General features: G+C 44.1%; 1 protein-coding gene across 1 annotated transcript in view; it reads left to right on the top strand.

Annotated features, from left to right (window-relative positions):
- Positions 1 to 13833, top strand: part of FREM1 (FRAS1 related extracellular matrix 1) — a 210583-nt gene extending 196750 nt beyond the window's left edge. Inside the window, exons 36-37 of the mRNA XM_075826720.1 lie at positions 2149 to 2234; positions 12832 to 13833. Of these exons, the coding sequence (XP_075682835.1) occupies positions 2149 to 2234; positions 12832 to 13025 (280 nt within the window). The 3' untranslated portion in view covers positions 13026 to 13833. The remainder of the gene's footprint in view (positions 1 to 2148; positions 2235 to 12831) is intronic.
- The last annotated feature ends 435 nt before the right edge of the window (positions 13834 to 14268 follow it).

Below are 14268 nucleotides of genomic sequence, written 5' to 3' on the forward strand. Positions count from 1 at the left end.
CATACTGGACATGTATAGAATATAACTTCAAAATGCCAGCATATTAAGGAGTTTTCTAAAAGTTTGCACAATTTGAGAGAGCTGGACAATATGGCAATAAATTAGCTAAATAGAATGCTTCTCACAATGGGTCTACATGCTTTATAAAACAAAGGAAAATATTAAGACTCATTTAGGGTAAGGACGTTTTGTATTTTCTACAGTATTTTTTTAAATCTTACTAAATCCTATTATATCATACTCCACAGGATAAGCCATAAATGTGGTCCCACCTCTGCAGTGCTCTGTTCTTACCATAACTCCCATAGACTTCAATGGAGAGTGCCACATGCAAGCACGGCCACCTCTCCATGCGGTCAGTGGGAATCACCAAACAGGAGTCACCAGATAGGTGGAACCCGCATCTATCAGGCATTTATGGTGTATCATGTGGCTATGCCATAAATGCATAAGTTGGGACTACCCCTATAAGACATAAAATTGTCCCAGCTTAAGTATATATTTAAGAAGAGAAACTTTATTTGTGTTAAAAATGATAGCAGGCAAAAGAGGTCAAGTATATGAAAATAAAAGAGAGTAAGGCCTCTAATCCACGATCTACAAATCACACAAAACATTCGTATTAAGAAACCTGTCCACAGTGCTAGGCCTCATTCACAACCGCGTTGGAAGCCCCGTTAGAGGCCTCTGGCCGAGACTACTAGAAACAATAGCACAGCATGCTGCGCTATTTTTTTCTGTAAAACCACAGAGACCTCGATGGAAACCCAATGGAACCCATTAATTAATAAATTTTATCGGCCGCCGGTGGTGTCTGTGCTGCAACGGAACCGGCGCTTCCAGTTTTTCCCTTGTTCTGCTTCTCTGATGGAACAGAACAATGCAATGGCAAACGGCGGTGTGAACCCAGCCTTAACCCCTAAATGACGAGCGACAGATATATCTGTCACAAACGGGTACTGCTCCCTGTAAAGGATCTGCCAGGCACAGCTTCGGGGTTAACGCCCATAGATAATTAGTCTGCACCTGCTTCTATGTCTGTGAGACTGACTCCATCTTCCACCACTCAGGGTGGCAGGCTTAGGAGTGGGAGAACCTATCACAGCCTGGCCAGACGGAGCTAGCTCCCGCCCTCTGTCTATTTATACCTGCCTTTCCTGTTCCTCCTTTTCTTGTGATTCTTCTCGTGTGGTTTCCTGGCCCTGCTGCAGCTTCTTGTACTATTGTCCCTGCTTCATATTGACCCCGGCTTGCTGACTACTCTCCTGCTCTGCGTTTGGTACCTCGTACACTCCTGGTTTGACTCGGCTTGTTCACTACTCTCCTGCTCTGCGTTTGGCACCTCGTACTCTCCTGGTTTGACTCGGCTCGTTCACCACTCTTGTTGCTCACGGTGTTGCCGTGGGCAACTGCCCCTTTCTCCCCCTAGCTCTGTGTACCCTTGTCTGTTTGTCTGTCGTGCACTTATTGAGCGTAGGGACCGTCGCCCAGTTGTACCCCGTCGCCTAATGCGGGTCGTTGCAAGTAGGCAGGGACTGAGTGGCGGGCAGATTAGGGCTCACTTGTCTGTCTCCCCACCCCCATCATTACACTCCCTCATCGTGATTGATATAGCCATCACTCTGATTTCATGGGTACTGCCACTGTACCCACGAGATCCGCGGCAGGAGCACTGCCAATATACACAGCCTGGGTCCTGACACAACTGGCGGAATTGGAGAGAACTCCAATTCCGGCAGTTTAACCCCTTAGATGCTGCGGTCATTAGCAACCGCGGTATCTAAGGTGTTTGACAGAGTGAGGGAGCACCTTCTGTCACCCCGTCACAGAGCGCCGATGGGTTACAATGACAGCCGGCGGCCTAACAAAGGTCATCAGTAACTGCCTATTAGGCCATGCTAGAGGCATGGTCTAATACATTGCCTGTCAGTTTTACACTGACAGGCAGTAATGCTTTGGTAGTCTAAGTATACCAAAGAATTATATCTGCAATCAGTAGAATTTATACATATATGAAAATCTTCTAATTGCAATTTTCAGGCCAGTAAATTAATTTATCTGTCTCACATGATATTGTATGAAATATGCTAATCTAGTGAAAATTACTAAATGAATGGTAATACCTAAAATTATTTTGTTTCAACACAGATACCATGCTAGACTTGTAGACATTTTCACGAAAGAACAGATGGACTGGCTGTGGCACTTCAGTGGGAGGAAATCATTTTGGATAGGTAACAATTTCACTATGATTGTAATTAAAGGGGTCATCTGGGTTCCTAAATTTTTTTTTTACTAATGGCTGTGAATGACCTGAATTGAAAAAAAACAACACAGTACTCACCTATACTTTCCTCCAACGATCCAGAGCTGATGTTCCAGAGGCACTCCCAGTGATTGTTTACACGCGGGCCAATCAGAGGGCTTAATGCCAGAAATACAACACATCACCATTGAGCTTTCGGATTGGCTGCAGTGGTCGCATGCTGCCCACAGGTCTGCTATCTATGTGCTCCTATTGAGCCATGCCATGGGCAGTGCTTAACCCCTTCACGCAACTGGACATAACTACACATCATGGTGCGGGGTTGAAGTATGAAGCGGGATCACGCTCTAAGGGTATGTTCACACGAGGGCGTCCGTAACGGCTGAAATTACGGGGATGTTTCAGCCTGAAAACATCCCCGTAATTTCAGCCGTAACGCCATGTGCAGGCGCTTGAGCGCCGCGTCCATTACGGACGTAATTGCCGCTGATATTCATTGAAGTCAATGAATAACGGCTCCAATTACGGCCAAAGAAGTGACAGGTCACTTCTTTGACGCAGGCGTCTATTTACGCGCCGTCATTTGACAGCGGCGCGTAAATTAAGCCTCGTGTGAACAGACAAACGTCTGTCGATTGCTTTCAATGGGCAGATGTTTGTCAGCGCTATTGAGGCGCTATTTTCGGACGTAATTCGGGGCAAAAACGCCCGAATTACGTCCGTAATTAGTGCGTGTGAACATACCCTAAGCCCGCTCCATATGCTGCCAGTGTCAGCTAGGTATTACAGCTGACAACAGCTGACAACTCGCACTAAGAGATCGCACTAAGAGATCGATCTGATCCTGGCAGTTTAACCACCTAATGAAGGTCCCCAGGTCTGCCTTCTTTCTGCCTCTGTTAAAGCGGCTCTGTCACCACATTATAAGTGGCCTATATTGTACATGATGTGATCGGCGATGTAATGTAGATTACAGCAGTGTTTTGTATGTAGAAAAACGATCATTTTTGACGGAGTTATGACCTATATTAGCATTATGCTAATAAGTTTCTTAATGAACAACGCCCAGTTGGCCAAGTGGGCGTTGTACAGAGGAGTGTATGACGCTGTATGACGCTGACCAATCACAAATGATAGTTTTTCTAAATAAAAAACACTGCTGTAATCTACATTACAGCGTCGATCACATCATGTACAAGATAGGGCACTTATAATGTGGTGACAGAGCCTCTGGCAGGGCTAAACAGAAGTCTGTAAAAAAATGACAATATACTGAAATACATTCGCAGAAGATTGCTGGATTAAATCCCCTAGGGGAACCATTAAAAAGTGTAAAAAAAAGTTGAAGACATTTTTCAGTAGTGTACAAAAAATTTAAAAAATATTAAAAGTTTAAAAAAAAAAATATACAAAATTGGTATCGTCCGTAAAAGTCCAAAATATTACAATATAACATTAGTTAACTTGCATGGTGAACATCGTAAAAACAAAAAAAATAAAACCACAGAATCGCTGTTTATTGATCACCTTAGTGCTCAAACAAAATAAAAAGTGATCATAAAATCGTATGTACCAAAAAAATTGTACTAATAAAAACTACAGCTCGTCCCGCAAAAAATAAGCCCTCACACCGCTGAATCGACTAAAAAATTTAAAGTTATGGCTCTCAGAATGTAGTGACACAAAACAATAGTTTTTTTAACAAATATTTTTTTCCTTGTAAAAGTAGTAAAACATAAAAAACTATATTAATTTGATAACACCGTAATCGTACTGAGCCTCAAATCACAGTTTTTCCGATTCCACCCTGCAAAGAGGTTTTTTTTTTCCGTTTCCAAGTACATTATATGGTACCTTAAATGATGCCAATAGAAACTACAACTTCTCCCACAAAAAATAAGCCCTCACACCACTTAATTGATGGAAAAATAAAAAAGTTATTGCTGTTGGAAGGCAGGGAGTAAATAACGAAACAAAAAAAAATAAGAAATTACATTACTACATTATACTGCAATACAATACATAAGTCTTGCAGTGTATTGTACCAGCAATCAGGAGATCGCTTGTTCAAGTCCCCTGAGGGGACTAAGAAAATATGTAAAAAAGTTTTGAGTGATGTACAAAAAAATTAAAGATATTAAAAGTTAAAAGAAAAAGTTTTCCCATTTTCCCCCTAAAGTAATGTAAAAAATATAAAAATAAACATAGTTGGTATTGCCACGTCCGTAAAAATGTAAACTATTAAAAAACAACACTATTTATACTGCAGGCTGAACGGCAACAAAAAAAACCTGCCAGAATTGCATTTATTTGGTCACCCTAGCTCTCCAAATGTAAAGGATCTGCCAGGCACAGCTTCGGGGTTAACGCCCATAGGTAATCAGTCTTCACCTGAGTCTATGTCTCTGAGACTGACTCCAGCTTCCACCACTCAGGCTGGCAGGCTTAGGAGTGGGAGAGCCTATCGCAGCCTGGCCAGACTCAGCTAGCTCCCGCCCTCTGTCTATTTATACCTACCTTTTCTGTTCCTCCTTTGCTTGTGATTCTTCTCGTGTGGTTTCCTGGCCCAGCTACAGCTTCTGACTATTTGATCCTGCTCCATATTGACCCCGGCTTACTGACTACTCTCCTGCTCTCCATTTGGTACCTCGTACACTCCTGGTTTGACTCGGCTCGTTCTCCTCTCTTGTTGCTCACAGTGTTTCCGTGGGCAACTGCCCCATTTCCCTTAGCTTTGTGTACCCTTGTCTGTTTGTCTCGTGCACTTACTGAGCGTAGGGACCGCCGCCCAGTTGTACCCCGTCGCCTAGGGCGGGTCGTTGCAAGTAGGCAGGGACAGAGTGGCGGGTAGATTAGGGCTCACTTGTCCGTTTCCCTACCCCTATCATTACATAGTCACAAGCCCATTACCTAGTCTACCCTGGTCCCTGTCTCTACTATGGACCCCCTTGAGACCCTGGCCCAGCAAATGCAGGGTCTCACCCTACAGGTCCAGGCCCTGGCTCAGAGGGTCAACCAGCCTGACGGTACCATGGTAGTGCCCCTCACCTCACCTCTTGAACCCCACCTCAAGTTGCCTGACCGGTTCTCAGGGGACCGGAGGACTTTTCTCTCCTTTCGGGAGAGTTCTAGGCTCTACTTTCGCTTAAAGACTCACTCCTCAGGTTCTGAGAGCCAGCGGGTGGGTATAATTATGTCCCGGCTCCAGGAAGGGCCCCAAGAGTGGGCCTTCTCCTTGGCTCCTGACGCCCCTGAACTTTCCTCCGTTGATCGTTTCTTTTCTGCTCTCGGACTCATTTATGACGAGACTGACAGGACTGCCTTTGCCGAGAGTCAGCTGGTGACCTTACGTCAGGGTAAGAGACCTGTTGAAGAGTATTGTTCTGACTTTAGGAAGTGGTGCGTAGCTTCTCGGTGGAATGACCCTGCCTTAAGGTGCCAGTTTAGGTTGGGTCTGTCGAACGCCCTGAAAGACCTGCTAGTTAGCTATCCCTCTTCTGACTCCCTAGACCAGGTTATGGCTTTAGCGGTACGACTTGACCGACGTCTCAGGGAACGACAACTTGAAAATTTTTGTGTTTTCCCCTCTGACTCCCTCATGATGCCTCCCGTGGTCCCGTTGCTTCGCTCTTCCACGGAAGACTCGGAGGTACCTATGCAACTCTGGGCCTCCGTGTCCCCCCGACAACGTAGAGAGTTCCGCAGGAAGAATGGTCTCTGCTTCTATTGTGGGGATGACAAGCATCAAGTGAACACCTGTCCTAGGCGTAAGAATAAGCAGCCGGAAAACTTCCGCGCCTAAGTGATCATCGGGGAGGTCACTTGGGCGCACAGGTATTTCCCGTAAATATGAAACTTAATAAAATCTTGCTTCCCTTTCAGGTCTCTTTTGGTGTTAGGTCTGCTACCGGCAGTGCCTTCGTGGATTCAGGGTCTTCTGCTAATATCATGTCTGTGGAATTTGCTATGTCTCTAGCTATGCCTTTGATTGATTTGCCTAAACCTGTCCCGGTAGTGGGTATCGACTCCACTCCTCTTGTTAATGGTTATTTTACACAGCATACCCCTGTTTTTGAACTCCTTGTTGGCTCCATGCATTTGGAGCAGTGCTCTGTACTGTTACATAGTTACATAGTTACATAGTTAGTACGGCTGAAAAAAGACACATGTCCATCAAGTTCAACCAAGGGAAGGGAAAAGGGAAGGAAAAATTTCTACACATAGGAGCTAATATTTTTTTGTTCTAGGAAATTATCTAACCCTTTTTTAAAGCCATCTACTGTCCCTGCTGTGACCAGCTCCTGCGGTAGGCTATTCCATAGATTCACAGTTCTCACTGTAAAGAAGCCTTGTCGCCTCTGCAGCTTGAACCTTTTTTTCTCCAGACGGAGGGAGTGCCCCCTTGTTTTTTGAGGGGGTTTTACAAGGAACAGGATTTCACCATATTTTTTGTATGTGCCATTAATATATTTATATAAGTTAATCATGTCCCCCCTTAGTCGTCTTTTTTCAAGGCTAAATAGGTTTAATTCTTTCAATCTTTCCTCATAACTTAAATTCTCCATGCCCCTTATTAGCTTCGTTGCTCTTCTTTGTATTTTTTCCAACTCCAGGGCATCCTTTCTATGAACTGGAGCCCAGAACTGAACTGCATATTCTAGATGAGGCCTCACTAATGCTTTGTAAAGTGGCATTATTACATCCCTGTCCCGCGAGTCCATGCCTCTTTTAATACACGACAATATCCTGCTGGCCTTTGAAGCAGCTGATTGACACTGCATGCTGTTATTGAGTTTATGATTTACAAGTACACCCAGATCCTTCTCAACAAGTGAATCCGCCAGTGTAGCGCCCCCTAGGACATATGATGCATGCAGGTTGTTGGTACCAAGATGCATAACTTTACATTTATCTACATTAAACTTCATTTGCCAAGTGGACGCCCAAACACTTAGTTTGTTTAAATCTGCCTGTAATTCATGAACATCTTCCATAGTCTGAACTATATTACATAGCTTGGTGTCATCTGCAAAAATAGAAATAGTGCTATTAATCCCTTCCTCTATATCATTAATAAATAAGTTGAATAATAGTGGTCCCAGCACTGAACACTGGGGTACACCACTTATAACCGGGGACCATTCAGAGAAGGAATCATTGACCACAACCCTCTGGATACGGTCCTTGAGCCAATTCTCAATCCAATTACAAACTATATTTTCTAAACCTATAGTCCTTAATTTACCCATTAGGCGTCTATGGGGGACAGTGTCAAATGCCTTTGCAAAGTCCAAAAACACTAAATCCACAGCGGCCCCTCTGTCTAGACTTCTGCTCACCTCTTCATAAAAACAGATTAGGTTAGTTTGACAACTTCTGTCCTTAGTAAAACCGTGCTGGCTGTCACTTATAATGCTATTTATTGTCACATAATCCTGTATATAGTCCCTCAATAGCCCCTCAAACATTTTCCCCACGATGGATGTTAAGCTTACTGGTCTATAATTACCCGGGGAAGACCTAGAGCCCTTTTTGGAAATAGGCACCACATTTGCGCTGCGCCAGTCCATTGGCACTATACCAGTCACTAGAACTGTTGATGCAGGGATTATCGTCCGATTTGGTTTTAGGCCTTCCCTGGTTGCAGTTGCATAATCCCACGTTTGACTGGAATACTGGGGAGCTTACCAAATGGGGTAATGAATGCTTGACGTCATGTTTTGCTGTTAATTCTATTTCTCCCCCTGAGGAGGTGAACACGCTACCTGAGTTTGTGCAGGACTGCGCTGATGTTTTCTCTAAGGAGGCCTCCGAAGTGTTACCTCCTCATAGAGAATACGATTGCGCTATCGAATTGGTACCAGGAGCTAAGCTCCCTAAGGGTAGGATATTTAATCTTTCTTGTCCCGAATGTGAAGCCATGAAAGAGTATATCCAGAAATGCCTGGCCAAGGGTTACATTCGCCCCTCTACTTCTCCGGTAGGTGCTGGCTTCTTCTTCGTAGGGAAAAAGGATGGTGGTCTTAGTCCATGCATTGACTACCGTAACTTGAATAAGGTCACTGTAAGGAACCAGTATCCCCTTCCTTTGATTCCTGATCTCTTTAATCAGGTTCAGGGGGCCCAATGGTTCCCTAAGTTTGATCTACGGGGGGCGTATAACCTTATCCGCATCAAAGAGGGGGATGAGTGGAAGACTGCGTTTAACACGCCCGAAGGTCATTTCGAATACCTCGTCATGCCCTTTGGGTTGTGTAATGCTCCTGCGGTCTTCCAGAATTTCATAAATGAGATTTTAAGGGATTACCTGGGGGTATTTATTGTAGTGTACCTTGATGACATACTGGTGTTTTCCAAGGACTTGTCCTCCCACATTGAGCATGTCAGGAAGGTGCTCCAGGTCCTTCGGGAAAACAAACTGTTTGCGAAAACCGAAAAATGTGTGTTTGGTGTACAGGAGATACCATTTTTGGATCAAATCCTCACTCCTCATGAATTCCGCATGGACCCCGCCAAGGTCCAGGCTGTGGCGGAATGGGTCCAACCTGCCTCCCTGAAGGCGTTACAGTGTTTCTTGGGGTTCGCTAATTATTACAGGAGATTTATTGCTAACTTCTCGGTCATCGCTAAGCCTCTTACGGACCTCACTCGCTAAGGTGCTGATCTCCTCCACTGGCCTCCTGAGGCTGTCCAGGCTTTTGAGGTCCTTAAGAAGTGCTTTATCTCGGCCCCGGTGCTGGTTCAGCCCAACCAAATGGAGCCATTTATCGTGGAAGTTGACGCATCCGAGGTGGGAGTGGGGGCTGTCTTGTCCCAGGGTACCAGGTCCCTCACCCATCTCCGTCCCTGTGCCTACTTCTCCAGGAAGTTTTCGTCCACTGAGAGTAACTATGATATTGGCAACCGCGAACTCTTAGCCATTAAATGGGCATTTGAAGAGTGGCACCACTTCCTGGAGGGGGCTAGGCACCAGGTAACGGTCCTTACCGACCACAAGAATCTGGTTTTCCCAGAATCTGCCCGGAGGCTTAACCCGAGACAAGCTCGATGGGCGCTATTTTTTTACCAGATTCAACTTTTTGGTTACCTATAGGGCTGGGTCTAAAAATATTAAGGCCGATGCACTGTCGCGTAGCTTCATGGCCAGCCCCCCTTCGGAGGAAGATCCTGCTTGTATTCTGCCTCCTGGTATAATCATTTCTTCTATTGATTCTGATTTAGTCTCAGAAATTGCGGCTGATCAAGGTTCAGCTCCCGGGAACCTTCCTGAAGACAAGCTGTTTGTTCCCCTGCAATTCCGGCAAAGGGTACTTAGGGAAAATCATGACTCCGCACTATCTGGTCATCTAGGTGTCCTGGGTACCAAACACCTCATTGCTAGAAACTATTGGTGGCCTGGGTTGCCTAAAGACGTTAAGGCCTACGTGAGGTTTGTGCTAGGTCCAAGACTCCCAGGTCCCAACCATCTCAAGGCAAGTCGGTGGTGTGGGTTGTAGTAGACCGCTTCAGTAAGATGTGCCACTTTGTGCCCCTCAAGGAACGACCCAATGCCAAGACGTTAGCTACCTTGTTTGTCAAACACATCCTGCGTCTCCATGGGGTCCCTGTCAATATTGTTTCGGACAGAGGGGTACAATTTGTTTCATTGTTTTGGAGAGCCTTCTGTAAAAAGTTGGAGATTGATCTGTCCTTCTCCTCTGCCTTCCATCCTGAAACTAATGGCCAAACCGAGAGGACTAATCAATCTCTAGAACAATATTTAAGGTGTTTATTTTATCTCTGACTGTCAATATGATTGAGTCTCATTCATTCCCCTCGCCAAATTTTCTCTTAATAACTGGGTCAGTAACTAGTCAGGGGTCTCCCCCCTTTTCTGTAATTTTGGGTTTAATCCACGGTTGTCCTCCGTTTCACCTGGTAGTTCCAACAATCCTGAGGTAGAGGTCATTCATCGGGAACTGTGCACAGTCTGGGCCCAGGTTCAGAAGAACCTAGAGGCGTCCCAGAGCGTACAAAAAACTCAGGCTGATAGAAGACGTTCTGCTAACCCCTTGTTTATGGTCGGGGATCTGGTGTGGTTATCGTCTAGGAACTTGCGCCTTAAGGTCCCGTCCAAGAAATTTGCTCCCCGGTTTATTGGGCCGTATAAGGTCATTGAAGTCCTCAATCCTGTCTCCTTCCGACTGGAGTTGCCTCCATCTTTTCGAATACACGTGTTTCATGCCTCCCTCCTTAAACGCTGCTCCCCGTCCTTGGCTCCCTCGAGGAAACCTCCTGTTCCCGCTCTCACCCCTGAGGGGGTGGAATTCGAGGTGGCCAAGATTGAGGACAGCAAGATGGTCCAAGGCTCCCTCCAGTACCTGGTCCATTGGAGAGGATACGGGCCTGAGGAGAGGACTTGGGTACCCGCCCGGGATGTTCACGCTGGGGTATTGGTCGGGAAGTTCCACCTTCGTTTTCCCCAATAAACCAGGTCCACTTAGAAAGGGTCCGGTGGCCCCTCATAAAAGGGGGGGTACTGTAAAGGATCTGCCAGGCACAGCTTCGGGGTTAACGCCCATAGGTAATCAGTCTTCACCTGAGTCTATGTCTCTGAGACTGACTCCAGCTTCCACCACTCAGGCTGGCAGGCTTAGGAGTGGGAGAGCCTATCGCAGCCTGGCCAGACTCAGATAGCTCCCGCCCTCTGTCTATTTATACCTGCCTTTCCTGTTCCTCCTTTGCTTGTGATTCTTCTCGTGTGGTTTCCTGGCCCAGCTACAGCTTCTGACTATTTGATCCTGCTCCATATTGACCCCGGCTTACTGACTACTCTCCTGCTCTGCGTTTGGTACCTCGGACACTCCTGGTTTGACTCGGCTCGTTCTCCTCTCTTGTTGCTCACGGTGTTTCCGTGGGCAACTGCCCCATTTCCCTTAGCTTTGTGTACCCTTGTCTGTTTGTCTCGTGCACTTACTGAGCGTAGGGACCGCCGCCCAGTTGTACCCCGTCGCCTTGGGCGGGTCGTTGCAAGTAGGCAGGGACAGATTGGCGGGTAGATTAGGGCTCACTTGTCCGTTTCCCTACCCCTATCATTACACCAAATTAAAAAAAAAAAAAAAGTGATCAAAAAGTTAGATGTACCCCAAAACAATGTAGTAATATAAACTACAGCTCGCCTCACAAAAAACAAGTCCTCACATCGCTCTTTCCACAGAAAAATCAAAAAGTTATGGCTCCCAGAATATGGTGACCCAAAAGAAACATTTTTAACCTAGTTTTTTCTTTGTAAATATGAAAGATAAAAAAATTATATAAATTTGGTATCGCCGTAATCATACTTACCTGCAGAACAAAGTTGATATGTCATTTTTGTCGCACTGTGAACGCTGTAATAACGAAACCCAAAAAACAAGGGGGGAATTTAGATGTTTTTTTACCCATTCCACCCCTTAATTTTTTTTAAAAAATATCCCTAGTACATTATATTTGCCATTAAAAACTACAACCCATTCTGCAAAACACAAACCCTCATATGACTATGACGAAGGAAAAAGAAAAGATTTATGGCTATTGGAAGGCGGGGAGGAAAAAACTAAAATGAAAAAACAAAAAATGACTGCGGTGGCAAGGGGTTAACATCATTTTGAAAGGATCATGTCAATTCTTTTATACCAAAGTCACCATTTATTTTCATGGTAGCTGTAATAAAGTTTTAAAGCTGTAATGGAGTTCAGACGCTGGGTAGACAAGACATGTGGCTACCCGTAGCTTGTATAGTACACAAAGTTGCCATGACCCAGGTAGAGCAGTAAGTACTCACCACTACTGTATTGAGATGTCCCTGCTTATTGCTTCTTATCCCTATGTTTTCACTGGTGTTGATCGCCTAACAGTATAGGGGTCATATCATACTGCCCTAAGTACTTATCTCTATGGTTGCACCGCTAACCAAGGTGGGCAACAAATTGCACAGGTTCACAACTTGTTACAGCTAACTTGTAAAGCAATGGTGACTTTGGTAACACATAAACGATATTATTCTTTGCATATTATTTAATAAAAGTTTAGTTTTATCTTTATAGCCATACACTTTTCGCATTTTCTATTCCCTTTTCTTTTATCTGTGTAAGAAACACCACTGGCATGCAGAGACTAAACAGCTCTAAGGGTCTAAAATTCCTGCAGGAGCTCTACCCCTGCCAACTAGACTGGCAGTCTGTAGCTGTAAGACATACGCCAACTACATGTTACTGCAAACAGCAGCCCCTGGTCTGTAGGGGGTAGAGGATTGGAATCTGACCCCTAATTGCATATAACTATTTTCCTTACCTGCTTTTGAGAACTTACCTGCTTTTGAGTGTACAAGCAATTTCCTATATACAGTAAAAAAAGATAGCTCATGGTAGATGCTAGTCGGAAGAAACTATGTACAAATCACTAGCTGTCCTATGAATGGAGGCAAAGAACTGTGAAATAATACCGTAGGGTGCAGTACATACCTGCCTCCCTGCAACCAAATGTCCACATAACAGCTTTTTATATAATCTGAGGGGACCCTTTTTAACTATTTTTTGTCTGTAAAGGCCTGAATGATCGCGTAAACCATGGCAAATGGGAATGGAGCAAAGGAGAGAAGGCTGCGTACACCAACTGGAAAAGAAGTCCACCTCGCCAAACAAAGAAGGGGAGGAATTGTGCTTCAGTACAAAAGAAAGGGAAATGGCAGGTCAAGAACTGCCGAAAAACCCATCATTATATATGCTCAAAAAATATGTAACAAATTTGACTTTACTAAGTGGTGTACAATTCAAAGTATATTTATTATTCTGATTTTAAATGGCTTCATTTGACTGTTTTGCCTTTGTTTGTACTACAAACGTAAATTTTTACAGCAGTTCTATCTATCTATCTATCTATCTATCTATCTATCTATCGAAAATAGAAAAAAGCAGCACTTTGTTAACTTCAATATGATGTGGGTGCCAACGTATCCGACCTTGTTCCACAGTCCAAGCCACACAAAATAGAAGAAGATCGCAGCCCTTCAGGAATTTGAATACTTGTGATGTGATTTTTTGACCAATGTAGATACATGTAACGTTTCAACCCTACTCTGGAGAAAGGCCCTATGGAGTAGGGATGAAATATTGCACAGACGGGTGAATAAAGCATCCAGCTTATCTTCACTATCTATCTATCTATCATCTATCTATCTATCTATCTATCTATCTATCTATCTATCTATCTATCTATCTATCTATCTATCGATCTATCGATCTATCTATCGATCTATCTATCGATCTGTCTCTCCCTCACTTTATTTACTCCTATATGTTTATTTTTCTGTGTATGCCATGTATAACAATCTGAGTGCTAACGTAAATGATATATTACATCAGAACCTTATTAAGAAGTCAATCTGAGTGCTAACGTAAATGATATATTACATCAGAACCTTATTAAGAAGTATTGATTGGATTTTGATGTTTTCTGTTATTTTACATGCATGAGCCTATCTACGTTTTCCAACATGTTGATTGTTTTTCATTAGAGGAGGAAAGAATTAAAAGGTTTTAATCACAGAATTCTCAGAAGTACAAAGCACTAATTAGTGGAAGTAAATCACATTTAATCTGTGTGAAGATCTGCCTTTTGTAAATGTCCGTTTCACAACTTCCTAAGGTCAATAAACCTGGTTAGGTTATCAATGGTGACTGTAGTCACCCACCAGGCAAACTTGTGCACATCTCCATAGGTTCCTCTCTGGAAAATATAAATGTGATACTGGAAAAGTCAGCAAAAAGATGTTTTTCTATATATAGTTGTAGGCCATAAAGTTCAAACACATACTGATTGTTGTCAGTCTTTGGCAACGGCTTCCGTGCACGTCTGTGCAAAAAAAGGGACTGTATGCCTAAAAAAAAAGAGAAAAAAATATTCTGAGAAACGGACATTGCTCAGTAGTCTGCCCCATATTTTCACAACAGGCATGTACCTTGTTATGGTACATGGTGCACAGA

The sequence above is a fragment of the Rhinoderma darwinii genome, chromosome 1, assembly GCF_050947455.1.
Source record: "Rhinoderma darwinii isolate aRhiDar2 chromosome 1, aRhiDar2.hap1, whole genome shotgun sequence".
NCBI classification, from domain to species: Eukaryota; Metazoa; Chordata; class Amphibia; order Anura; family Rhinodermatidae; genus Rhinoderma; species Rhinoderma darwinii.